The sequence below is a fragment of the Globicephala melas genome, chromosome 13 (assembly GCF_963455315.2).
Source record: "Globicephala melas chromosome 13, mGloMel1.2, whole genome shotgun sequence".
Lineage (NCBI taxonomy): Eukaryota > Metazoa > Chordata > Mammalia > Artiodactyla > Delphinidae > Globicephala > Globicephala melas.
In genome coordinates, this window is record NC_083326.1 from 63537566 (window position 1) to 63565354 (window position 27789).

Consider the following 27789-nt stretch of genomic DNA (forward strand, 5'->3'; position numbering starts at 1 on the left):
GCCCGCCTCGGAACGCGCGTGCGCAGCGGGGAAATCCGCCGTAAGGAGCGCGCGTGCGCGAAGACGTGTCGGTGCGTTAGGGCTTCGAGGTGCGCCGCCTACCGGGGAGTCGGCGCGGAACAGTTACGCTCTGGCCCCGATGGGCATTTATTGAGCGCCCACAGAATGCCCGCGCTGTACTGGGTGCCGCCACTTCGGCTAGCGCGCGGGGAAGCTCCGTCTCCAAGGGCCCGGTCTTACGCACGCCTGCAGCCGCCCGGGCCCGGGTCTCAGCGCCGGATGGCGTGGGCGCTGCGGGGAGAGGGGCGCGCGGCGGGCCGGTAGGGGGCGCGGCGGGCCGGACCGGGCGGGGCCGGGCGGAGCGGGAACCGGACCCAGCGGCGCACACCCTCTGCGGTCCGCAGATGACGGCGCCGGGCGCGGGGCCCGGGCCGGGGCCGCCACCGGGGCTGGAGGCGGCCCTGCAGAAGCTGGCGCTGCGGCGGAAGAAGGTGCTGAGCGCCGAGGAGATGGAGCTGTTCGAGCTGGCGCAGGCGGCGGGCGGCGCCATGGACCCCGACGTGTTCAAGTGAGCGCCCGGAGGAGGCGGGGTCCCGGGGGAGTCGGGGTCCCCGGGGACGGCCGGACCGGGCGAGTAGGGCTCACTGCCGCAGCGTGTGTTCTCGCCAGGATCCTGGTGGACTTGCTGAAGCTAAACGTGGCGCCCCTCGCAGTCTTCCAGATGCTCAAGTCCATGTGCGCCGGGCAGAGGCTGGCGAGCGAGCCCCAGGACCCCGCGGCGGCGCCCCTGCCCACGCCCAGCGTGCCTGAGACCCGAGGTCAGAGACGGGCCTGGGCGGCGGGGAGGGGGACGGGGGCGGAAGGGGAGCAGCGCCTGGCACCGCGCGGGCTTGGCCGTGAGTGCAGGCCTTTCTGTTCCTCTTGTCCCAGGACAGGCTGGGCCCATCCAAGGTCTGGCCCCTTGGGCTCCCGTCCCTAGCTTCGACTTTGCTGCCACCTTTGAGGGTGCACTTCCAGATCGGGAGGACACAGGGTGGGAGACCCAGGCAGGCTAGACCTCGTCTGGGACTTTTGCGACCCCAGTTCCTCCCCATCTCTACTCTGAACGTTTTTATCCCGCAAACATGGGAACAAGGCAGCTTTGGTTCCTGTCCTCATGACCTGTATAGCCTCTGCGGAAGTCCTCAGGGAGCAGGGCGGGCAGAGGCTTTCCTGCGTGCCCTTGTTGGCACCCCACCCGGCCCAGGCCCAGGAATCTGGACAGCGAAGCTTCCATCCTTGGGCTGTGAGTGGGCGCAGCCTGGAAGCCATGGCTGGCAGGGTACAGAGGCCCAAGGGGCCTCCTCAGTTTGGAGGGTCATGGCTGGGGGATGAGCAGGTGCTGGTGACCAGGGTGTCATGATGGAGCTCTAATCCGCTTCGGGTGTTACTTCTGCTCCCCATCCCGGAAACCCTCTGAAATGCAGCAGAACCTCCAGGCTGGCTCCTTAGCCAGAAACATCCGGAGAAGGGGCTGACGTTGGGGCGGAGGGCAGCTGGGCCCTGTGGGTGGGTGTGCCTGGGCCCTGGGCGCCCGTGACCCCGTCCTGAGAGGCCCTGGGCACTGGAGTGCAGGCCTCCTCACTGATGCACGCTGTCTGCTCTCTTTGTGTCTCTCTCTGACCTCCAGCAGTCTCCTTTCTCTCTGCCGAGAACTGTATCCCCCCCGCAAGGCCCTCCTTTTCCTCGGCCCTGCAGCCTGCGGCCTCTCCAGTTCTGCTCCACGGCCCAGCTGCCTCGCACTCGCCTCTTTCTCCGGGGCCCCCCGGTTCCCTCCGGTTCTCTTGCTGCCTGTTCTCTCCTTTTGCAGGTTGCGTTTATTGGTTTATCTCTGGGGGTTGGTACTCTCTCCTGTTTCCGTGGAAACTGCTGTGGCCCCCAGAAAGCCAGAGCAGCTTTGAGCTGCAAGGGCAGGACCCAGTGAGCCATCCCTGCCCCGCAGCTTAGGGACTGAGGGCGTGATTTCACAGCTCCGCTCACTAGAGACAAGTGCAGCGCTCACAGGACAGGCCCACACCCCGTCCCCAAAGGCTAACTCTGCTGGTGAGACTTGCGCTCTGTAGAGCTGCCCCCAGCCCAGAGGAGGACACCCAAGGGGCGGGGAAGGGACAGCGTGGTATGCTGTGGAGAGCAAAGCCTGAGGTGTGACAGGCACCTGGGCCTCTTAGATGCCATCACCCACCTGGACTGGTTGCCTGGAGGATCAGACCATGGGTCCCCTCAACTGCCTGGTTTCTGAGCTGGGGGTGCCTGCCAGGCACTGCCAGGCACGATGAGGCTGGTGTGTTAGAGTGTGAAATGCCATGGGAGCTCTAGCTGCACCCTCCCACGTGCCCCTCCCTGCATCACCCACCTTGCTGTTCCAGGAGTGCCTGGAGCTTGGACAGGGGGCCTGAGGAGCGTGGGGACTAAAGGAGAGAGATCCCCTCACTGGGGGGTTTTGCCACTCCCTCCCTTGCTCAGTGCCAGGCCTGCTCTCAGTGCTGAGGGCACAGTGGGGCTGCAGGGTGGACACGCTGTCTGTCCAGTGGCTAGACATACCGACAGTGACGGGCGTCCAGTCTCGAAGGACAGCACCGGCCTTGCTGGAGTAGCAGGAGTTAAACAAGCTGGGGGCAGGGCCCTCGCACCAGCTGCAGAGTCCTGTGCGCTGCTGCATCCCCTGGGAAGGGGCTGAGCTAGGGTGTGGGGGGAGGGAGGGAGAGGGTGCAGTCAAGGGTGCGTTGGGGTGCGGGGCTGGGAGCACTGCATAGAGGGATGGGAGGTGGGGAGGAAGCCCCGGGCCAGGGACTGGAGAGGCATGGGGCACTGGGCCCCACAGGGTCGTTTCCCCTTGAGTGCTCAGGCCATAGGTCCTGCTGGGCTGGGCGGCCACCAGCCAGGGTACAAGGGCACTGAGGCCCTGGGGAGATGCCCAGTGGAGGTAGAGGGCAGATAAGGAGCCGTGCCAGGAGTACACTGAGGCCGAGAGGCAGAGGCCACCAATGAGACAGATCTCTGAGGCTGCATGTCAAAGCATCTCTCCACACAGATCTCTGGTCACCTGGTTAATGGCAGGATCTGGGTAGAGAAAATAAGGAGCATTGTCACAGAGTAAGCAATGGGGGACCTTGGTGGTCTAGGCTGGTGGTGGGGGTTTGGGAACGTTGGAGCCAGCTGGCCTTAGGTTTCCCTCAGAATCGGAGTGAGATTGACCCAGACCAAGGGCTGGAGCCCCACTCAAGGGCTTCGCTCTCTGGGTTCCTGGCCATCCAGGTGCCCTGTGGGGCCTGTCAGGCTCACCATTTCTGTCCTGAGAGCTCAGGGGGGTTAGACTTGTCTTCGTAAGGACGTGGAGTTAGGTTCAGTTGTGTGCTGTTGAAGTTTAGGGAAACCACACATTCTATAAAAAGATGTCCCCCCCAGAAAGCATAAGGTGGAGTCTGGTGTGTGGAGCCATGAGGACAGGTACCCGAGCGTTGGCACCAGAAAGGAATGGATACCTCACGGATAACTTTTATACTGATTACCCGCTAAAATGACATACTGGATGTTTGGGTTAATTGAAACATTTAAGTCAATTTCCTGTTTCTTTTACTTTTTAACATGGCTCTTAAAAAAGCTAAAGACCACGCAGGTGGCTCGCAGCCCATCTCTGGGGGCAGCACAGCTGCAGAGCACTCACGCTGAGCTTCTCCCCAACACGGCATCGGGCCGTGTGCCTGGAGGAGTCACAGGCATGTCCATGTAGGGATCACCTCCCCAGAAGTGTGGGCTGAGTTAAGGGTTAAAGCACACACGTGCAGTCCGTGTTGTGCATTGTTCTGTCTGTATCTGTTCTGGAAGCACCGATCAAGCCCCTGCTGTGTGCTCTGCACACCCCTGGCCGCCCGCTCATCCTGGCCACCAGACCCCGCCAGCTGGCCTTGCAGATAGCAGGGCTGTGGTGTATTCTTTCCCTCTCATTTCTAACCCACCCGTCCCCCCACCCCTCCACACACAACATGCCTTCAGTGTTGGCTCACAGCCGGTCACTGACATTTGGCCTCAGCAGCCATCTGGTCTGTGACTCCATAAGGGGGTGCGCCCACCACCCAGGAGAAAGCGCTCTGGGGCTTTCTATAATTCTCGTTCCTGCCCAGCTCTGCGGCAGAGCTCTAAGGGTGGGTGATCAGGGATCCCGGGGGCCACTCCAAAGGTCAATGGCAGAGTGGGTCCTACCGGGTCTGGGTGGTTCTCCAACTTCAGGGCCCCCCCCGAGTCAAGGGTAGCAATGGGCTGGTGAATTTGGGGCATTTGCTTCATTAGGGGGCATCCAACACTGAGTGGCCACAGCTGGTTTCAGGGGTAGGAGGGTAAACCGGACTGTTTTTAACAGACACCCTTATCTGTCTTTGACCCTTAAGAGGGCCCCACAGGAACCAGGCCTGGGAGCATGTCCCCACCACCCCCACCGCAGCTTGTGGTCACCCTTGGCTCAGCCCCAGTCCTCACTGCATTTCATCGGACCCTAATAACCCTGTCAGAAGGGAGCTGGAGCAGGCCTGACGAGCTCCCAGATGCCCCTTGCTGGGTCCACTGGGCTCTGCAAACCTTCTTGACCTCCACAGCCGCGTGTAAAATGAGGCCTGAGTGGGTCTCCCCACGAATACCCAAAGCATGTGATTCCTTTAGGGTTCTAAGAATCACACTGAGCTGGATAAATGGGCTATTTTCATCCTTAAAATAGTTTTCTTTGACACCTTCTATGACTCAAAGTTACATTGGTTTCTTACTTCCAGGGTTTATCGGCCTCGTCAGATTTAAAGATGAACATTACTTGCTCTTTTCTAGTTTCCTCTCATCCTTGAGTGTCCAGAGGGGCCCTGGTCATTACACTGAGGGGGAGAGGAAACTCACACATGTGCAAGCAAAAGCAAAGCTGGCTTCAAAGTGAGGCCTGCAGCTGGGACCCGCCCTGCTGCTTGCGGTGGAGCTGCGCCTGAGCTGTGCTTTGGGAGCACCCGGCACCGGGGGCTAAGCCACGGGCTCCACGGACCTGATTTGGCCTGGCTCAGCCTTGGTGGGGAGGGGGAAGCATGGCCTGAGCAGGGCACTGGCACATTGGGAAACCCTGCAGAGTGGTGGGGCCGATGTACTCACAGGGTCAGTCAGTGGGGACCAGAAGATTAGCATTTGTACCAGAGATGAGGGGTGATGTTTTTGCTTCTGTCTCCGGGAGTCACTGGGACAGAGTTGGCCCAGCTTCACCCTACCACATGTTCCTGTCTACTCCATCCGGCACTGGGGAACCCGTTACTACTACACTTCTGTCAAATCGAGTACACATGGGCTCTCGGGGAGAAGCAACGCCAGGAAAACCCAAGCTTTCAGGGTTCCAAGCTGATGCCACTGCAACCCACCCCCCGTGCCAGGCAGCACAGACCTCCTGCTCTCTGAGGAAGAACTTTCCCAGGAAGTGTCTTGAGAAGGGCCATCCTATCCCTGCAGGAGTCCTGGGGAGAAGCTAGGTGTGAGGATTAGAGCATGGACTTGAGTCTCAAATGCAGGTCCCTCTCCTTGCCCAAGTGACAGCCGGTGAGCAGAAACAACTTAACAAGCCCCTAGGAAACTGTCATGTCTTCTGTCCAAGAGCCCCCGGTTCCCCACTGCAGGCTGTTGGACGAAACCGGGATGGAGGCTGGGGGTCAGAGCTGCGGGCCGAAGGAGAGCCCAGGTTGAGGCAGGCCCAGCGGGGAGGGACTGTGACCCAGGCACGCTTGTCCCCCGGGGTCCTCTCTGTTGCTGATGCCACAGGCACTGGCCCAGGCATGACTGCAGACCTTCCTGGCTGTGGGCAGAAGACAGGCTAAATCTGGCAGGTTACCAGTGGGGGAGCGGCCAGAGCTGTGCTCTGCACCTGAGCGTGACCGCCCCATGGACAGGGCGCGTCCTCAGCAGGAGCCCAGTCATAGGACCCAGTGAACCTGAATATTTGTAGAACACTGAGGGGAGAGGGAGGAAAATGTATGAGGAAGAGCTTCCAAGATCCAAATCCAGAAGCCTGACTAACACGCTTTCTGCGTCACCATGTCTGGCGGGGAGGGCAGTTGCTGGGGGTCGACACGCCGAGCTGCCCCTGGCACTGCTCTCGGGACACAGACAATAGGTGTTGCGAGGTGGCCTCTGCCAGGTTGCTAACACCTGTGTTCTGTGTCTGCTCAGGGAGAAACAAAGGCAGCGGTGCCCTTGGCGGAGGCCCGACGCTGCCAGAACGCGGTGTCCGGGAAGGATCCAGCCAGAGGATGCCCCGCCAGCCCAGCGCCACCAGGCTGCCCAAGGTGGGCGGGCCGGGGAAGAGCCCCACGCGGAGCAACACCTGAGCAAGAGGATTTGCACGGGCCCACCGCAGGCCGCCAGCCTCTCAGACAGGCTGCTCCTCCTGTTGGTAATAAACCTCTTTGAAAACCTGAGGGTCTGTTCAAGATGTCTTCTGTTACCTTTTGAATATATTAAGGCACAGAGATTTAGAATTAGTTCTGTGTGCTGGTCCTCGTCATGCTTCAGCTGAACCAACCAAGTGACTTCAACCAGTGACCCCACCTCCCAGACCTCATTTTTGAGCCTGTGAGAAAATGTGCATATTACCAGGTCTTCTGCCTTTTCACTGAGGCCCTCCCAGGGCGCTCAGGTGCAGCAGGGGTTTGAGCACAGAAGGGCTGTGACCTAGAGCTTTTAACCCTCTGTGGGTCATGCATGCCACAGAGAATCCAGTAAAACCCTTTCCCCCAAAATGTCTTGACCTTCCACATTTGCCCCAGTTTTACAGGTTTACATGGACCTCAGGTTTTCAAACTCCAATTCTAAGCTTTTATACCTTAGTCCACTTGTCCCGTCAATAAAGAAGCCTGAAAAATGGCAAATTCAATTGAAAAACCTAACTCAGTTTTCCTAGAACTATTTGTTTTAAAACCTTGGATTGGAAACACTGACTTTTTGCCCTTGGGTCACGTCACACAAGCAGAGGCTCCTTACAGATGTAGGTCCACCCACCCCAGCAGCGCAGCCCAAGCAGCTGGACAGCCGTCCACATGGCCCAGCAGAGGGGTCCTCCCTGCTCCTGTGGACAGATGGGCGTGTTCCAGGTGAGCACAAGAGACAGAGGTTTAATTCAGAAACTGTAGGTAAATATCTGTAACATGACAGTTGGCGGGGTACAGGGGGCCACTAGCCGCTCCCTCCCGTTCAGTACTCTTCCCCTTCCTCGGCCTCCGCTTCCACCGAGTCCACGCCCACCTCTTCGTAATCTTTCTCCAGCGCTGCCAGGTCCTCCCGGGCCTCCGAGAACTCGCCCTCCTCCATGCCCTCCCCCACATACCAGTGCACAAAGGCGCGCTTGGCATACATGAGGTCGAACTTGTGGTCCAGGCGGGCCCAGGCCTCGGCGATGGCCGTGGTGTTGCTCAGCATGCACACGGCCCGCTGCACCTTGGCCAGGTCTCCCCCTGGGACCACCGTGGGGGGCTGGTAATTGATGCCCACCTGCCAAAGAAGGGGAGAAGGCACTGCGTGAAGCTTCCGTCAATCCAGGAATGGTGGCTGCGTTTGTGGAAACAGAAGGCATGGAGGTGCCCACTGGTGACCCGGGGAGGCTGGGGCCACCCTGTACTCTGGGCCCAGCTGTGTGCCAGGCAAGGTGCCAGGAAAGCAGGGTTCTGGTTTCCAGACAAGGAAAGAGGAGCCCCAGAGCCTGCCACCCTGGCTCACACCCAAGCTGCTGGAGGGGCTGTGTCCCAGCAACTGTGACATGTGATAGGTACCCAGGTGATAGGACTATCTTCCCTCTAAGAAGGGACACTGCTTGGGATTCTTCATATGTTATTTCCTCCAGAGGGTTCAACAAGATAGGGATTAATGTCTGTAGCTGAGCCTTTTCCACCCAGGCAGATTCAGAGAACACAACTGTGGCAGAATCACGAGGGCAGGTCACACCCCCTGCTTTCCCAACAAACAGTGTACACATAGCAGAGTGACAAGCACACCGTCAGAGGTCCCTGACGCTGTGTGACCACTGCCATGGACGCGGCCCACATGAACGCTTAGTAAGAGGGAGGGAACGAGATCCCAGCACTGGGACCAAGGGAGAGGCAGTCCAAGCTTCAGACCAGGGATCACATGACCAGAGGTTTTGGCAGGAGATACAGGGTCTGTCAAGGGGGCTACAGCACACGTTCTAGGCTGCTGAGCCACAGGGGCTCTGTCACAGATACTCAACCCTGTCTTTGCAGCACAAGAGCTGCCACAACAATAAGCCAATGAGCGGGGATGGCTGTGCTCACATGAAACCATTAACAAAACCAGGTGATGGGTCGGCCAGCTGTGCTGAGCCCTGGACCAGAGGAAGAAACCCAGACTCCTAGGTAAGAACCCACCGCAGCAGCGAGGGTCTGAGCCAGCAGAGGCCCTAAAAGCAGGGCTCAGGGAAGTACAGTTCCATTCCCAGAGGGAAGGTTGGGAATCAAGTAAGGAGCAAGGTTTCTCTCCTGTGTCCAGTGGAAGGTCGGAGCAAGATGGGTCTAAGGACAACCCAGGACACACTGTATAGGCTCCCCAATCTCCACTTCTCCACAGAAGGATTCATGACAGTGCTGTAAATCAAACGTTCCATACGACACTTAAATTGGATGTTAATTTTTACATGCCGATGGAATCAAGTGGAATTCAGAGACAACAGTCAGTTTACAGTAGTGCCCCAAGTTCAAATATCCCCATAAATTACCAAAATGCCCAGAAAATTCCTACATTTATATTCTAAGAAAAATTACTATAAGAAAAAACACCTTATTTCTAAATCAATTTGTTTTCCACCCAAGAACTTCTCCAGATAATTTCTGTAAAAAATACACTCACAGAGCTGTATCACGTGATGACTCAGGAAGGAAGTTCTAGAGACACCAGTGAAGGAATGAGAACTGTGCCCCAACTTACTAATCCATGACCCAGCCTGGCTTCCCTGTATCAGGGTACCCTCCACAAAGGGGCAGCACCCCGTCCCAGGATCTGCCGCAGGCGGAAGATAAACACGCGCTACCGCCCAGCCTACCTTGAACCCAGTCGGGCACCAGTCCACAAACTGGATGGTGCGCTTGGTCTTGATGGTGGCGATGGCCGCATTGACGTCTTTGGGGACCACGTCCCCCCTGTACAGCATGCAGCAGGCCATGTACTTGCCGTGGCGAGGGTCACACTTGACCATCTGGTTGGCCGGCTCGAAGCAGGCGTTGGTGATCTCGGCCACGGACAGCTGCTCATGGTAGGCCTTCTCGGCCGAGATGACTGGGGCGTACGTGGCCAGGGGGAAGTGGATGCGGGGGTAGGGCACCAGGTTGGTCTGGAACTCCGTCAGGTCCACGTTGAGGGCGCCGTCAAAGCGCAGGGAGGCCGTGATGGAGGACACGATCTGCCCGATCAGACGGTTAAGGTTGGTGTACGTGGGCCGCTCGATGTCCAGGTTGCGCCGGCAGATGTCATAGATGGCCTCGTTGTCCACCATGAAGGCACAGTCCGAGTGCTCCAGGGTCGTGTGCGTGGTCAGGATGGAGTTGTAGGGCTCCACCACAGCTGTAGACACCTGGGGGGCCGGGTAGATGGCGAACTCCAGCTTGGACTTCTTGCCGTAGTCCACCGAGAGCCGCTCCATGAGCAGAGACGCAAAGCCCGAGCCGGTGCCGCCCCCGAAGCTGTGGAAGATGAGGAAGCCCTGCAGGCCCGTGCACAGGTCCGCCTGCGGGAGAGCAGAGGCCGTGAGGCCACGCCCGCATGAGCCGTGCCACCACCCCCACGGGCCCCCACAGGCCCCGGTCACGGCACACTCTTCCTCTGCAGGTTCACAATACGGGTTCAACCCATCCACAGGGAACACGCATCACACTTAGCAGTTACAGACGTGGACGCACTGCGGCCACACCGGAAAGGAAGACCCTGCACTCATGGTTCTGCTGGGTTTTGCCAAAGTGATGTCCCGGGGAGATCCCGGGCCTCCCCTCCTGTCCAGGAGGCCTTCCCAGGGCCCTTCTCACCAGTTTGCGGATCCGGTCCAGGACCAGATCGACGATCTCCTTGCCGATGGTGTAATGGCCTCTGGCGTAGTTATTGGCCGCGTCCTCCTTCCCGGTGATCAGCTGCTCCGGGTGGAAGAGCTGCCTGTAGGTCCCCGTGCGCACTTCATCTGCAGAGAGGACAGCGTGCCCGAGACTCTAAGGACGGTCGCTGACTCACCGGGATGGCCAGGTCCGGGGAAACCTTCAATTCTACAGGCACGTGCTGTGCCTCGCAGGCCAGCAGCGTCAGCGTCTCACAGAAAAGGTCTCCGTGTGATACACATGCCTCATCTGCTGTTTATGGCTCCGGGAAGGTCCAGTCAACCCAAGGAACAAATGCCAGTGTGGCCAGTTCCCAAAGGCGAGGGAATGCTCACACCGCACAGGCGGTTCTGCGCGTGCATGTTTTGTTCACACCCACAGCTACATCATACTAGACATCAGCGTGACTTTTGCTGGGCGCCCTCTGTGGCCTGGGTTTCACGGGCTCCAAGGTGACATTCTGTTCTCTCCTGGGTGGCCGCCACTGAAAGGTGCTCTCTCCTGGCAGCTCCCCTTGGAAACTACCTCGGGCTTCTGATCTGGAGGAACCCAGCAAAGGTTCTGTGCTTCCCCTTCTAAGTCTAAGGGTACCTACCGACCACGGTGGGCTCCAGGTCCACGAACACGGCTCTGGGCACATGCTTGCCAGCCCCAGTCTCACTGAAGAACGTGTTGAACGAGTCATCCCCACCGCCGATGGTTTTGTCGCTTGGCATCTGGCCGTCGGGCTGAATTCCATGTTCAAGGCAGTAGAGCTCCCAGCAGGCATTGCCGATCTGGACCCCCGCCTGCCCCACGTGGATAGAGATGCACTCACGCTGGGAACGAGAATATACACGTGAGGCCCCTCAGCTTCAAGGCAGTTGTCACTATGTGGCACGCAAATGAGACCCAACGTCTTAAATTAATATCTCTAAAATCTTTTGGTTTCTTAACGTCTTATCAGACATTATTGTCCCATGAGCTTCCAATGGTCATTTTATGTCTGAGCATGGATGGAGACACACTTGAACTGTGAAAAGGCATACAGCCATTATAAACATCTTCCCAGCGAGACTTCCCTGGTGGCACAGCAGTTAAGACTCCACACTCCCAATGCAGGGGGCCCGGGTTTGATCCCTGGCCAGAGAACTAGAACCCACATGCATGCCACAACTAAGAGTTCGCATACCACACCTAAGGAGCCCGCCTGCCACAACTAAGGAGCCGGCGAGCTGCCACTAAGGAGCCTGCCTGCCACAACTAAGACCCAGCATAACCAAATAAATAAATAAACAAACAAGTAAATAAAACATCTTCCCAGCAATCAATAAAAAACGTTAAAAATTTTTACAAGGCCTTCCCTGGTGGCGCAGTGGTTAAGAATCCGCCTGCCAATGCAGGGGACACGGGTTCAAGCCCTGGTCTGGGAAGATCCCACATGCCGCGGAGCAACTAAGCCCGTGCGCCACAACTACTGAGCCTGTGCTCTAGAGCCCGTGAGCCACAACTACTGAGCCCGTGTGCCACAACTACTGAAGCCCGTGCACCTAGAGCCCGTGCTCCGCAACAAGAGAGGCCACCGCAATGAGAAGCCCACACACCGCAACGAAGAGCAGCCCCTGCTCGCCACAACTAGAGAAAAGCCTGCATGCAGCAACAAAGACCCAATGCAGCCAAAAATAAAATAAATTAATTTAAAAAAATTTATACAAATAAGCAGTCAAGCCATTTTATTTCCACCTAAGGCTGTATTTACCAACCTGATATTAGCAATGGCTTAGAAAAAAAACATGAAGTAACACTTTTCAGTCATTAGACAATAGGCAGCAGAAGACAGCAAGTGATTCCTTAGAGCACGGAAACAAGGCAAGCCCTACAGATGCCCCAGAAGGCTGCTGGGGACCGTCCAGGCTGCAGCTGAGAGAGGAGAAACCCAGGGATCTCCCTGAGGTGAGCAGAGAGAATCCTGTGTTGAGAGAGGTCAAGGCAGCTAGAAAGCCTGGTGCTGGCTTTCTATCTAGAGGAGAGACAGCTGCATGGAGAGAGCTCAGGGAGATCAGCAGGGGGGTCCCGAGTCCCCACTGTGGGCTGCTCAGCACAGGTGGGGAGGGACCCCTGAGCTCACACCTGCCATGGCAGAAAGACATCCTAACTCACAGAGCACTGGGTGGAGTCCTCAGTAGTGGGGCCAAGTGAGGCCAACCCTAAAGGCTGGTCTGAATCCACTTAAGAAAGCTGAAAAGCAAGCCTCAAAAGGATCAAATTGTTCCCCGGTATACTAATAGCAACCTCCCAAAAGCCTAGAAACAGTTGAAAGAACAGCCAAAAAAATCTAACACCCAATAATGTAAAATTCATGTCTGGTATCCAATCTAAACTTACCATATACACCAGAAAATTAAAAAATAAAACCTAGAAAAGTCGGACAATATTACCATATGAAGAGAAAAAGCAATCAATAAAAACAGACCCAGAAATGACAGATGATAGAATTAGTAAACAAGGACATTAAAATAACTATTATATATCTACATGCTCAGGAAAGTACAGGAAAAAATGAGCATGATAAGGAGAGACATGTTTGATATAAAAAAGACCTAACTCAAATTGCTAATGATAAAACAAGACAATGTCTGAAATGAAAAACACACTGGATGAGATTAACAACTGATTATAGTTAGTTTGTAGTAACTATAAATGAAAAGTGTACTTTAAAAATTGTATAAAAGGGCTTTCCCTGGTGGCACAGTGGTTAAGAATCTGCCTGCCAATGCAGGGGACATGGGTTCAAGCCCTGGTCTGGGAAGATCCCACATGCCGCGGAACAACTCAGCCCAGTGCACTACAACCACTGAGCCTGCGCTCTAGAGCCCGCGAGCCACAACTACTGAGCCCATGTGCCTAGAGCCCATGCTCTGCAACAAGAGAAGCCACGACAATGAGAAGCCCGCGCACCTCAACGAAGAGTAGCCCCGGCTCACCCCAATGACAGAAAGCCCGTGCACAGCAACGAAGGCCCAACACAGCCATAAGTAAATCAATAAATAAATTTATTTAAAAAAATTGTATAAAAACTAAAAAACAAAAACTCCCCAGCAAATTATATACTAAGAACATTTGAGAATGATGAAAAAGTTCTGGAAATAGTGCTGATGGTTATACAGCATGTAAATGTACTTAATGCTACTGAATTATACACTTAAAAATGGTTAAAATGGTAACTTTTGTCATGTGTAGTTTACCACACACAAAAAAGGAGATACTCAGCAATAAAAATGAACTGTGTTGCAACAACATGGGTGAATCTCAAAATAATTATAGTGAGTGAAAGAATCCAAACAACAACAAATTAACTCAATGATCCCATTCATATAAAATCCTAGAAAATACAGAAATGTGGATTAGTGGGGGAGGGAAAGGGGGTGAGGCAGAAGGGAGGATTTACAAAGGGGTACCAGGTAATTGTGGGGGGTGATGCATATGTTCATTATCTTGATTGAGGTGATGATTTCATGGATAATCAAGATGTTAATAAATATTAAACCTTGTCAAATTATACACTTTCAGTGAATACTTTGTCAATTATACCTCAACAGAACTAAAATAAAAGGCAAAATGAAGACGTTTTCAGGCATTCAAAAGCTGAGAGAATTAATCATTAGCTGAGAGTAGTAGTCACCACTACAAAAAAAAAATGGTAAAGGAATTTCTCCAGGAAGAAGGAAAATCATACTAGATGGAAAATTGTAACTGCAAAATTGGCCTGAAGAATGACAAAACTGCTAAATATGTGGGCAAATATAAAAGACTTTATACCATATTTTAAAAATATAATTGAGCCCAGCACTTACTTCTGGATGACCACTTCTGCAAATTGGTGCACACAGACTTTTTACCTGATCTGATGACCAAATAAATGGAAAATGATGCATGATCTAGAGAATGATATAGGGAATTTTTACATTGCAAATAAACAAAGATATTCTTACTGGAAACACGAAAGTCTCATGAGACTCTTGGTGACTAACACTATATTTTATCTGCACACTGAAACAACACACTAATCAAAGAGAAGGAGAAAAATTACTAGAGATTTGATCTCCTTTATAGCTTCTAATAATAAAATACACTGTATGATTAATGAAACTGTCCGTTGTAATGGGAAGAATATGTAGCAAGTAACTGTGTCACTCATTTGTGATTTTTTTTTTTCTTTTTGTGGTACGTGGGCCTCTTACTGTTGTGGCCTCTCCTGTTGCGGAGCACAGGCTCCGGATGCGCAGGCTCAGCGGCCATGGCTCACGGGGCCCAGACGCTCCGCGGCATGTGGGATCTTCCCGGACTGGGGCACGAACCCGTGTCCCCTGCATCGGCAGGCGGACTGTCAACCACTGCGCCACCAGGGAAGCCCTCATTTGTGATTTTTATCTTTAATAAATTCAGCCATGTGTAGTGTGATAAGATTAACTCTTTACACGTTTAAGGTAATGCTATAAAGTTAAAAACTGAAAAAAAAATAATTGAACAATAAAGCAAAAATAAAGATTTATTATTGTGGGGTTTACAACTCATATAGAAGTAACATACAACAAACAATAGCATAGGACTTCCCTGGTGGCGCAGTGGTTGAGAGTCCGCCAGCCGATGCGGGGGACACAGGTTTGTGCCCCGGTCCAGGAAGATCCCACATGCCGCGGAGCGGCTGGGCCCATGGGCCATGGCCACTGAGCCTGTGCGTCCGGAGCCTGTGCTCCGCAACGGGAGAGGCCACAACAGTTAGAGGCCCGCGTACCGCAAAAAAAAAAAAAAAAAAAAGAATCCGCCTGCCAATGCAGGGGACACGGGTTCAAGCCCTGGTCCAAGAGGATCCCACACGCCACAGAGCAACTAAGACCGTGCGCCACAACTACCGAGCCTGCACTCTAGAGCCCGCAAGCCACAACTACTGAGCCCGCATGCCACAACTACTGAAGCCCACGCCCCTAGAGCCCGAGCCCCGAAACAAGAGAAGCTACCGCAATGAGAAGGCCACGCACCACAACGAAGAGAAGCCCCCACTCGTCACAACTAGAGAAAGCCTGCGCGCAGCAACGAAGACCCAACACAGCCAAAAATAAATAAATAAATAAGTATATTTAAAAAAAAACAACTCAATAGCATAAAGGCCAAGAAGGGGGAAATGGAGGTATTGATATATCGTTGTGAAGTGGTGTAGCAGCACTTGAAGGCAGACTGGGATAAACTGAGTGAGCAGGGTGGGCTGGGTAAAAGCCCACTAACCATCTCTACCGACATCTGGTTTAGTCATCCAACAAGAATGAACATGAAATTGCAGCAATAAGAAATGAAACGGGACTTCCCTGGTGGCGCTGTGGTTAAGAATCCGCCTGCCAATGAAGGGGACACGGGTTCGATCCCTGATCCAGGAAGATCCCACATGCTGCGGAGCAACTAAGCTCATGTGCCAAAACTACTAAGCCTGCGCTCTAGAGCCCGCGAGCCACAACTGCTGAAGCCCACATGCCACAACTACTGAAGCTTGCATGCCTAGAGCCTGTGCTCCACAAGAGAAGACACCGCAATGAGAAGCCTGCACACCTCAATGAAGAGCAGCCGCCGCTCGCCACAACTAGAGAAAGTCCACGCGGAGCAACCAAGACCCAACACAGCCATAAATAAATAAATAAATAAATAAAAAGAAATGAACAAAAGATGGAAGCTGAAGACCTTAAGTGCTTGGCCAGATCACTAGCACCATCTGCATTATCTATGCAGCATGGGCTTTTACTTAAAGACATCTCTTTTGGATAATGACAAACCTGGTTTTTCTTAAAGCCTGGCTTTTCTCAATATATATTTAAAGGTTCTTAAATTGTTTCATATCTGGGCAACTTGAGTTTTTAGGAACCTCATTTTTAATTTGTATTAAAAGTTTACAACTTGCTATTTTCGAAAACTCAACAAACTGCAAACACTTTTTTTTTTTTTTTTTTGGCCATGCTACTCGGCACGCAGAATCTTAGTTTCCTGACCAGGGATCAAACCTGTGCCTCTGCAGTGGAAGTGTGGAGTACTAATCACTGGACTGCCAGAGAATTCCCCACGCACTTTTTTTTCTTCTTTTCCCCCAAGCACTTCTCAATAAAGGTCTTGATTAACACAACATATTCAAATAATACAAAATATGTTTTCTAAATATTTGAACTAAATTACAAATCCAGTAACACAAAGGTATCTGAAGAATCCCCAAATATTTGGAAACGAATAACAAGGGAAATTAGAAAGTATTTTGAATGGAATAAAAATGAAAACATGACATATCAAAATTTGTGGGATGCAGCTAAAATAGGACTCAGAGGGTAACATGTATGTGTATAAAGGCATAAAATCAATGACCTATAAAACTTGATGGAGCTCAGGGCAGGCCACCCCAAAATATACTGGTGGCATATTGATTACTTTGAATTAAAGTTACTTGAGGGACCTCCCTGGTGGTGCAGTGGTTAAGAATCTGCCTGCCAATGCAGGGAGCACGGGTTCAAGCCCCGGTCTGGGAAGATCCCACATGCCGCAGAGCAACTAAGCCCGTGTGCTACAACTACTGAGCCTGCACTCTAGAGCCCACGAGCCACAACTACTGAGCCCGCATGCCACAACTACTGAAGCCGTGCACCTAGAGCCCGTGCTCCGCAACAAGAGAAGCCACCACAATAAGAAGCCCACGCACCGCAACAAAGAGTAGCCCTGCTCACTGCAACTAGAGAAAGCCTGTGAGCAGCAACGAAGACCCAATGCAGCCAAAAATAAATGAATAAACAAAATTTTACAAAAAAAAAAAGTTACTTGAGAATCAGCTGGTACAAGAACACTCTGACCCTTTGCTCCCCTGAAAGCAGGAAACAAAGCTCCCATGGGGAGGCATCATGATCCCTGGAGATAGGGAATTCAAGGCTGAGAAAGCTGCATAAACAAACTTTGTTACTTCTTCATTAACTTGCTAGCCCAAGCAAAAACCCCTTTCTTTCCTCAAATCTTCATAAATTACTGATTCTTTGTCTAAAAAGGTATATAAACAGCCTGCTTTGGTCAATTCTTAGATCCTATACTTATAGGACTTCCATATGTACAAAATTAAATTTGTTTTTCTCACGTTAATCTGTCTTCTGTCATCAGATTATTAGACCAATGAGAAGAACCCAGAAGAGGAAAATTTCTTCCCCCCTGCAAACTGTTCTCGTAAATGGAAGAGAAAGAAACACTTCCCAACTCATTCCCTGAGGCCAGCATTACCCTGATACAAAAACCAAAGACACTGGACTTCCCTGGTGGCACAGTGGTTAATAATCTGCCTACCAATGTAGGGAACACAGGTTCAAGCCCTGGTCTGGGAAGATTCCACATGCCTCGGAGCAAGTAAACCCGTCAGCCACAACTACTGAGCCCCCATGCTACAACTACTGAAGCCTGCATACCTAGAGCCCGTGCTCCACAAGAGAAGCCACCACAATGAGAAGCCCGTGCACCACAACAAAGAGTAGCCCACGCTCACCGCTTCTAGAGAAAATCCGTGTGCAGCAAGACCCAACGCAGTCAAAAATAAATAAATAAATAATAAAAATAAATTAAAAAAAACACAAAGATATTCACTGTAAGGAAACCACAGATCAATATCCCTCATGAACTTAGACACAAAAGTTTGTTCAAAAATTTCAAATTAAATGACCTAAGCTTCCACCTTAAGAAACTAGAAAAAGAGCAAATATCCAAATTATGCAGAAAAAAGCAAATAATACCTAGCAGAAATAAACTAAACAGAAAACAGGAAAATAAAAAGAGAGAAAAGTCAATGAAACCAAAACCTGGTTCTTTGAGCTGAACAATCAAATTGATAAGCCCCTGGCCAAATTGACCCAGAAAAAGAGAAGACACAAATTACCAGTATCAGGAACAAAAAAGAGGCTATAACTACTAGGATATTAAAGGGATAAATGAATATTATGAATTCAACAACACTGATGAAATGGATAAACTCCTTACACACACTACTGAAGCTCATTCAAAAGGAGATAACTTGGGGAATTCCCTGGTGGTCCAGAGGTTAGGACTCGGCACTTCCACTGCAGGGGACACAGGTTCAATCCCTGGTTGGGGAACTAAGATCCCGCAAGCCGTGTGGGGTGCGGTCAAAAAAAAAAAAAAGGAGATAAACTGAAGGAAGAGAAAATAGGCCATCAAAATGGCCACATCATGAGACAGATAATTCTAAACACGGGTATTATCTTCTCATCATACAATTACGATCACATCCCAGATTTATAATCTCCTAGCCCTTAAGAGTGATGGTCTGGAAGCCTAGAAATTCAGCTTCTAGTCTTATCCTTGAAAGACAAGGGGCCAAATCATAGCTGATAGTCTAATTCTGATTCCAACCAACTGCAATACTGAGCCAGAAAAAATTTACCCTTATGAGGCTGGGTAGATTCTCCAAAAGGTACTCAACTTTGTGATGAGGCTCTAGGATGCATAAAGTAGGATTTAAAACAAAATTTCTACTGCTGGAATTCCCATTAAATTCACCTTGAGACACAAACCGTTCTAACACAAAGGAAAGGCATCTGTAATGGACATTTTCCCAGAGATCAGTGTAATTTCGTTTAGGTTATCTTCACACCAATTCATCACCACCTCCCCCTCACTAGACGTTTCCTAATTTAGTTGGTTAAACTAAGTACTGTGAACTTAGGCATTTCAACTTGAGAAGACCCTGTTATACCAACCAACAACGGCTGAACAGCTCTTCTAAAAGTATTAACCATGGTATTTTTCTTATTTAAGACAAAGGCTTTGCTAAAAATAACAGCTCCTAAAAAATGATGAAATGCACAAATTTCTTCTAATCCTGAAGCTTCCTTTTACCTGTCAGGTAATAGCAGATACCTTTTCTTTATACTTGTAATAAATCACCTCTACAAAAAAAAAAAAATTTGAGCAGCTTGATGTCATGCTGTTCAATAACCAATAAGAGAAGCCTCAAAACCAACTTTTGCAAAGGAATAATGCAGACGTTAGTGTGAGTTATTATGTAGTTATTATCTAGCACTCTTAATAGAGTTTGGAAGCTACCGCAGTGATGAGAAGAGAACACAGAGGCTGGGATGACATCAGCCTCAATTAACTGGGAACAAGCAAGACGTGAACCAGGCCAGGTAAAGCCCTGTCAGGGGTCATTCCAGCCTCTCTCCAAATAAAGGTTTTAGATGTGCACAATGACAGAGGTGTTGGCTGAGTTCCATTGGTGTGCAAAATATTAATGTAATTAATTCAACAATTAACTAGATCCCTATGACCTGAGGACATAAAAATGAACAAATTAAAGGCAGAAGCCTACCCTGATGTGGGAAAACAGGAATTCTCCTATGTGTGTTGCTGATGGAACGGAATCTGAAACTATATACCATTCACTTGTGGTATCCCATATACACCTACACCAGTGGAAACTGCAGGCACAGATTCTTCATTGCAACTCCATGCATAAAAGACTGGAAAACATCCACATGTCCAGCGACTCAGAACAGGCTGAAGACGCAGAACAACACCCTGGAATACTACATGGAAGTAAACAAGGACGCAGGTCTTTGCATGCTGACACGGAGGGAGCCGGACTGTTTGCACAATGAAAAAACAAGGCGCGAAAAAGGGGGGATATAAGCCTACCTATTCCTGTTTGCTTAGTTTTGCTTAAAAAAAAGAGAGGAAGGGAGGGGGAATTCCCTTCCAGTCCAGTGGTTAAGACTCTTGAGTTCTCAATGCAAGGGGCACGGGTTCAATCCCTGGTGGGGGAACCAAGATGCTGCATGCCACGTGGAGCGGCCAAACAACTCACAACCCTATCTAATGGAGGAAGCAACTTTTTCAGCATATACAGTCTTCTCTCACTCTTATTTAAAGGCCTATTTCTGTAAGTGCCCTCGTGAGCTCACAGCACAGCTGAGACAAATGACAGAGCTCAAGAGCAACCCTGGACCGTTGCCTCGAGAAGGAAGAGTCTGGAAGATCGAGGGCAGGGGCTGCTTACTGCATCTGCAGAGTGACCCCGCGCCTGCCCCTGACATGCACATTCCGGACACTCCCGCGCCACCTGGGCCCATCCCGCAGGCCCCTCCGCCCGTCGAGGCCTGTCCCCGAGGCCCCTCAGCAGGTCCAGGCCCATCCCCCAAGGCCCCACCGCCAGTTCAGGCCCGTTCCCCAAGGCCCCACCGTCGGTCCAGGGCCGTCCCCCAAGGCCCCACCGTCGGTCCAGGGCCGTCCCCCAAGGTCCTGCTGCCCATCCAGGCCCGTCCCCCACGGTCCTGCCGCCCGTCCTGGCCCGTCCCCCAGGCCCCTCCGCTCCGTACCATGGCGGCACCACCTGGCTTCACTACAATCCAACTTCCTCTCAGTCCGACGCCACGCGCCCAACTGCCGACCCGCCGCACCACACGCTGTGTCCTGATTGGCTCGCCAGCCGCGCAACTGCCATTGGCTCCGACCACTTTGGGAGCGGACCCCAGGCCAGGACCCCAATGGCAATTGGCCGTTTCCTTAACGGGCGAACTCGCTTTTGATTGGTCATCACTTTGGGCGGGAAAAGGCGACCGGAAGGTCTCGTGCTGCATTGGCTGGAAGCTGCGGGCTGACACCTGGTCGCTGCGGGTGAGGGAGGCTCCATAGTTTGTCTGTAAAATGCGGTCTTCCTGCAGAGCTGCCCGGGGTGTGAGAAGGGACAGGGCTGGTAACGGGACTTACGGGCTTTGCGGACTTGGCAGATACCTGGAAAGACTATTCGGTTAGCAGCCTGTTACTGGTGCAGACCTCAGTACCCCCGACTCGCGCCAGAGCACGTTGTGGCAACCACATGATAGACTCCCGGAAGGAGGTGCTGTGAAGCTGAGGAGGGTAGTTCCGCCTTCAGGAAATGGGACTAATGCGTGGGTCTCAAAGTATCGCGAGTTTTACAAGCAGCCAAGCAGGGTGGGTGGGCAGGGCAGGCGGGGGACAGGGAGGTCCGAGAATGGCAGTAAAGAAGATGGCTGAACTCAGCCAGACCGGGGGGCCTGGCTTTTGGGGGGGTGGGGAGCCAGCTGGCAGCAGAGGCGGGTTGGCTTGACCATTTTTAGGGGGAGGATGGGGCAGGAGACTCCACAGGTGGTTATTGCAGGAGGCCAGAGAACTACGCACCCACAGACCTTGGCGAAAGGACACAGAAATTCCCAGGTTCCCGGAAGGGGGACTGATATCCTCAGTTCACCACCTTCCCAAGATCCCCCCACTCCTGCTGCTGGTTCATGAGAGAATCTGTGTTTACACCACAGAGAAGAGCCCCTTCTTGGCTCTTCTAAGCACAACCTGAATGAGCTGGAATCTTCGTGGAGAAGGGAGGACCAAAAAGGGGTTAAATAAAGAGAATATAAATAAATACAAATTACTTATAATAATTTATAAACATACATTATATGCTAATTTAAAGTAAACAAATTTTAAAATGTAGATGCAAAATGCAGATTTCTTACCCTGCCTACCACTGCTAGGTCAACAGAGGCCTGGGGTAATGTACATAGTAGCAGATCAAACGGTCTGGGTTTAAGCAACACACACCACCACCATGGATTCAGTGGGACTAACTTCAGCTCCACTCCTCCCTTGCTCTGGCAGATTTCAGAGTGCGGTCAGGGCGTTAGAAGGGTTGGGCAGCTAGCTAGGGAAAACCAGAAGCCCTCCTCTTCCCAGGGAGGTCCAACAGGATCGGTGCAAGGAACCGGGGTCAGCCTTGGGCAGAGGGGCCGACAGGAAATTGGGGAGAGAATGCACCCCTGGTAAGGACTGGAACGGGTGGGGACAGACATGACTGTCATTGCCAGGGACGGGGGACATAAAGAAGGAAGAGAGACCACCACCTGGTGGTCCAGTGGCTAGGACTCCATGCTTCCATTGCAGGGGACATGGGTTCTATCCCTGGTCTGGGAACTAAGATCCGCAAGCTGAGAGGTTCAGCCAAAAAGAAAAAAGAAAAAAAAAGAAGGAAGAGCTGGGAAACCAGCTCATGGTGAGGAGTAATGGGGGTCATTTTGTAAAGGTAATATGCAACAACATGCTGGTGGACTTTGAACGGTGGAATTTGGGCTAAATTTAGCCCTGGGGAGAATAGCAGACTGGGGGAGGGGGCTGCTAGCATGTAGACAAGAGAGGACAAAAGCTGCAGGAGACGGACAAGAGTGGAGGAAAAGATAGTGATGACATGGGAAAAATGTAAGATTTCTTTTGCCTCAACCGCTTCCCCCCAAAAAAGCTCCTGGAAGCTGGGGAGGGCCTGGATACCTGAGATAAAGGAGCTATTTGAGCCACGTCGTTCGGATGCTAACAGAAAGGGGAGCTCCAGGAGGCAAAAGGACGTAGGGACATCTGAGTCACATGTGGTAGGTACATAGTCTCAGTGACTAAGAGTAGTTGGGAGAGTAATGGCCTTTACCTGAGTCAAGCAATGCAGAAGGGGCCAGTTTAGGGGAAAACAATGGTCTCCCAACTTCTTAGTCTGTTCCTCTGTGTACCAACCAGAGGCTTCATCTCTCTCTGGCCACTCAGCCCTTCCTGTCCCTGGAATTCTTTCTTGCAAACAGTTTGGTGCTTTATCTTTTATTTATTTAGTTTTTAAATATTTATTATTTTTATTTATTTATTTGGCAGCACCAGGTCTTGGTTGTGGCACGCGGGATCTTCATTGCGGCATGCAGGATCTTTAGTTGCGGCATGCGGGATCTAGTTCCCTGACCAGGGATCGAACCCGGGCCCCCTGCATTGGGAGTGCAGAGTCTTAACCACTGGACCACCAGGGAAGTCCTTTAATCTTTTATTTTTATGACAACTTGATTCACATACCATAATACTCACCAGCTTAAAATGTACAGTTCCGTGGTTTTTTTTTGTATCCACGTAATTGTGCAACCATCACCACTATCTAATTTCAGAACATTTAATCACCCCAGAAAGAAACCCTGTACCTGTTAGCAGTCACTTCCCATACCCCACCCCCCAACCCTCTGGAAACCATTAATCTACTCTTTGTCTCTATAGATTTGCCTATTCATACAAATAAAATCAGACAACATTTGGTCTTTTGTAACTGGCTTCTTTCACTTAGCATAATGTTTTCAAGATTTATTTGGGTGGTATCACCACTTTATTCTTTTTTTTTTTTTTTTTTTTTTGGCTGCACTGCGGGACACGTGGGATCCTACCCTGACCCGTGCTGCCTGCACTGGAAACGCGGAGTCTTAACCACTGGCCAGTGGTTTTCCAAAGCAGCTACACCAACTTACCATTCCTACCAGCAGTGTACGAGGGTTCCAATTATTCCACATTATCTTCAACACTTATTATTATCTGACTTTTTGACAACAGCCATCCTAGGGGATGCATCGCACTGTGGTTTTGGTTTGCATTTCCCTAAAGACTAATGATGTTAAGAATCTTTCCATGTGCTTATTGGACATTTGTATGTCTTCTTTGAAGAAATGTCTATTCAGATCCTTTGTGCATTTTTAAATTGGGCTATTTATCATTTTGTTGTTGAGTTGTGAGAGTTCTTTATATATTCTAGATACAATCCCCTTATCAGATATATGATTTGCAAAATTTTTCCTGTTCTGTGGATTTTAATCTTTTCCTTTTTTTTTTTTTTTTTTTCTTCTTTTTTTTTGGCTGAGCCACGCAGCTTGCAGGATCTTAGTTCCCTGACCAGGGATTGAACCGTGGCCACAGCAGTGAAAGCGCCGAGTCCTAACCACTGGACCACCAGGGAATTCCCTCTTTTAACTTTCTTGGTGGTATCCATTGAACACAAAAGTTTTTTATTTTGTTTTTATTTATTTATTTTTTTGGCTGCACTGTGCAGCATGCGGGATCTTAGTTCCCCAACCAGGGATCAAACCTGCGCCCCCTGCAGTGGAAGCGCTGAGTCTTAGCTGGACCCCAGGGAAGTCCCCAGTTTTTAATTTTGATGAATTCCAACTCATCTATATTTTTCTTAGGTTGCTTGAACTTTGGGTGTCATGTTTGTGAAACCGTTACCTGAAAACTGCATTCGCCCCTTGGTGGGTATCTAACAAAAGACAACACCAAGTCAAGGAGCTGGAGAAGGAAGGATTTATTACTTGCAGCAAGTAAGGAGAACACCAGGGTTATTTCCCAAAGCAGAGTCTCTCTGACCAGCAAAATTGAGGATGACTTAAGCTGAGGGTGCATACATGTTCGTGAAGGGGCTTGAGCAGAGGAGAATTCAGCCTAGAATTGTGGCAAAGGTTGACAGAGTCCAGGCTCTAGCTGATTGGATCACGAGGGTCAGAAAAAGTCAACACCGTCATTCCTTAGGTTCCAGTTAATCTGGTTATGTCAAGAAATTATGTCTGGTTCTCTTCCTTCAGGGACCTCCTACCCTACCTGCCTACAAAACCATTGCCTAATCTACAGTCACAAAGAGTTACTCCTATGTTTTCTTGTAAGAGGTTGTTTAGAGTTTAGCTAAACTACTAGATAACATTGTTGTCTTGGGACCCATTTTGTGTGGCCACGCAGCCTGCTGGGGTCTTGAACTGATATTAACCCCTCCCAAGAGTGCATGCCCTAGATAACAGCCTACAGACTCACAGGTAAATAATGTAAGTTCCTGATATGAATTCCTCAATTGTCCTCCTGATAAGCATTCTCTCCCACCTCCCAGGAATGGCCCCTTGTGTGATCCTCAGATAAGCTTGCCAGAACCCCACTCTTTTTGCTTTGAACTGACCAATCCAGACTCAGCCTGGAAACCCCAAAGCACTCTACCTGCAGACCCTAATAAAAGCCTGTCCCCCAGGTCCTGCCATGCTTTCTGCCTGCACTATGCCTTAGCCTCCTGGTGTGGCCCCTCACAATGTATGGTGTACTTCTTCCAGAACCTGTAACAAACTTCTCTCTCAATTCCTTCCTGGTCTTTTGTTGATCAGAGATTCCTTACCCAACACCCTCAGGGCTCCACTTAACAAATGTTAATTTAACAAAGTCCCAACAGCATTTTTATAGTTTCAGCTCTTACATTTAGGTCTTTGGTCAATTTTGAGTTAATTTTTGTATGTCATGTGAGGTAGGGGTCCAACTTCATTTATTTGCATGAGGATACCCTGTTCCAGACTATTCTTTGCCCCATTGAGTCGTTTTGGCACTCTTGTCAAAAATCGACTGGTCATCAGGAGAATAAGAAGACAAGCCACAGACTAGGAGAAAATATCTGCAAAAGACATATCTGATAAACGACTGTTACCCAAAAATATACAAAGAACACTTAAAACTCAACAATAAGAAAACCAGGGCTTCCTTGGTGGTACAGTGGTTAAGAATCCGCCTGCCATGGGCTTCCCTGGTGGTGCAGTGGTTGAGAGTCTGCCTGCCGATGCAGGGGACATGGGTTCGTGCCCTGGTCTGGGAAGATCCCACTTCCCGCAGAGCAGCTGGGCCCGTGAGCCATGGCCGCTGAGCCTGCGCGTCCAGAGCCTGTGCTCCGCGACGGGAGAGGCCACAACAGTGAGAGGCCCGCGTACCGCAAAAAAAAAAAAAAGAATCCGCCTGCCAATGCAGGGGACACAGTTTCAAGCCCTGGTCTGGGAAGATCCCACATTCCACAGAGCAACTAAGCCCGTGCACCAAAACTACTGAGCCTACACTCTAGAGCCCGTGTGCCACAACTACTGAAGCCCTCGCGTGTAGAGCCTGTGCTCCACAACAAGAGAAGCCACCACAATGAGAAGACTGTGCACCACAACGAAGAGTAGCCCCATTCGCCGCAACCAGAGAAAAGCCCGTGCGCAGCAACAAAGACCCAACACAGCCAAAAATAAAATAAATAAGTTAAAAAAAAATAAAGAAAACCAACAATGCAATTAAAAATGGGCAAAAGATCTGAACAGACACCTCACCAAAGAAGATATACAAATGGCAAATAAGAATATCAAAAGATGTTCAACATCATATGTCCTTAGAGAATTGCAAATTAAAACAACAGTGAGATACCACAACACACCTATTAGAATGGCCAAAATCCAATACATTGACAACAACAAATGCTGGTGAGGATGTGGAGCAACAGGAACTCTCAGTCAGTGCTTGTGGGAACACAGAACATTCTGGTGGGCTACTTTGGAAGACAGTTTGGTGATTTTTCACAAAACTAAACATATTCTTATCATATGATTCAGTGATCACACTCCTTGGTATTCACCCAAAAGAGTTGAAAACTTACTTCCACACAAAAACCTGCACATGGATGTTTATAGCAGCTTTATTCATACTTACCAAACTTGGAAGCAACCAAAATGTCCTTCAGGGGAATTCCCTGGTGGTCCAGTGGTTAGGACTCCACACTCTCGCTGCCGAGGGCCTCAGTTCAATCTCTGGTTGGGGAACTAAAATCCCACAAGCCGCTCAGCAAGGCCAAAAAAAAAAAAAAAAAAATGTCCTTCAGTAGGTGAATGGGTAAATAAACTGTTGTACATCCAGACAAGGAATATTACTCAGCACTAAAAAGAAATGAGCTATCAAGCCATGAAAAGACATATGACCAAAAAAAAAAAACAAAGGACATAAGACAACCTTAAACTCATAAACTCATAATACTAAGTGAAAAAAGCCAATCTGAAAAGGTTACATACTGTATGATTCCAACTGCATGACATTCTGGAAGAGGCAAAACTGTGGAGCCAATAAAAAGATCAGTGGTTGCCAGAGGTTAGTGGGGAAGGAGGGATGAATAGGTGACGCACGGAGGATTTTTACAGTGCAGAAACAATTCTGCACGATACTGTAACGGTGTATATGTTTCATTATACATTCTTCAAAACCCATAGCATGTACATGACCGAGAGTGAACCCTGAAGTAAACTGTGGACTGGAGGTGATAATAATGTGTCAATGTAGGTTCATCAATTACACCCAGTGTACCAATGTGGCGGAGGATGTTGATAGTGGAGAAGGCTGTGCATGTGTAGGGGCGGGGGTATGTGGGAACTCTACCTTTTGTTTAATTTTCCTGCAAACTTAAAACAGCTCTAAAAAATAAAGTCTATTTTTTAAATCAAAAGGCCATAAACTGGCCATAAATTTAAATTGGCTATAAAATTTTAAAAGTTAACTGGACAGGGCTTCCCTGGTGGCTCAGTGGTTAAGAATTCACCTGCCAGGGCTTCCCTGGTGGTGCAGTGGTTGAGGGTCCGCCTGCCGATGCAGGGAACACAGGTTCGTGCCCTGGTCTGGGAAGATCCCACATGCAGTGGAGCGGCTGGGCCCGTGAGCCATGGCTGCTGAGCCTGCGCATCCGGAGCCTGTGCTCCGCAATGGGAGAGGCCACAACAGTGAGAGGCCCGCGTACCGCAAAACAAAACAAAACAAAAAAATCCACCTGCCAATGCAGGGGACACGGGTTCGAGCCCTGGTCCGGGAAGATCCCACATGCCACAGAGCAACTAAGTCCGTGCACCACAACTACTGAGCCTGCGCTCTAGAGCCCACAAGCCACAACTACTGAGCCCGGGTGCCACAATTACTGAAGCCTGTGTGCCTAGAGCCTGTGCTCTGCAATGAGAAGCCACCGCAATGAGAAGCCCGC

General features: G+C 50.6%; 2 protein-coding genes and 1 non-coding gene across 4 annotated transcripts; 1 reads left to right on the forward strand and 2 right to left on the reverse strand.

Annotated features, from left to right (window-relative positions):
• The first annotated feature begins 26 nt into the window (after positions 1-26).
• Positions 27-6470, forward strand: MZT2B (mitotic spindle organizing protein 2B). 2 transcript variants are annotated; one of them, XM_030836345.3, is made up of 4 exons: positions 27-568; positions 670-818; positions 1670-1849; positions 6223-6470. In XM_030836345.3, exons 1-4 carry the CDS (start codon positions 405-407, stop codon positions 6378-6380), a joined length of 651 nt encoding a protein of 216 aa, XP_030692205.1. In that variant the 5' UTR covers positions 27-404; the 3' UTR covers positions 6381-6470. The 2 variants fall into 2 exon arrangements, with proteins under 2 accessions (XP_030692205.1, XP_030692204.1); XM_030836344.3 differs by lacking the exon at positions 1670-1849 and having other exon boundaries at positions 43-568.
• Positions 6471-7155: 685 nt separating this feature from the next.
• Positions 7156-26618, reverse strand: LOC115841935 (tubulin alpha-3 chain). Its single transcript, XM_030836346.2, has 5 exons — positions 26481-26618; positions 10735-10957; positions 10077-10225; positions 9101-9781; positions 7156-7539 (listed from the first exon to the last, which is right to left on the reverse strand). Exons 2-5 carry the CDS (start codon positions 10853-10855, stop codon positions 7243-7245), a joined length of 1248 nt encoding a protein of 415 aa, XP_030692206.1. The 5' UTR covers positions 10856-10957; positions 26481-26618; the 3' UTR covers positions 7156-7242.
• On the reverse strand, positions 22918-22990 carry TRNAG-CCC (transfer RNA glycine (anticodon CCC)). The gene has a single exon. It is a non-coding gene; the product is annotated as a tRNA-Gly (tRNA).
• Positions 26619-27789: the final 1171 nt, after the last annotated feature.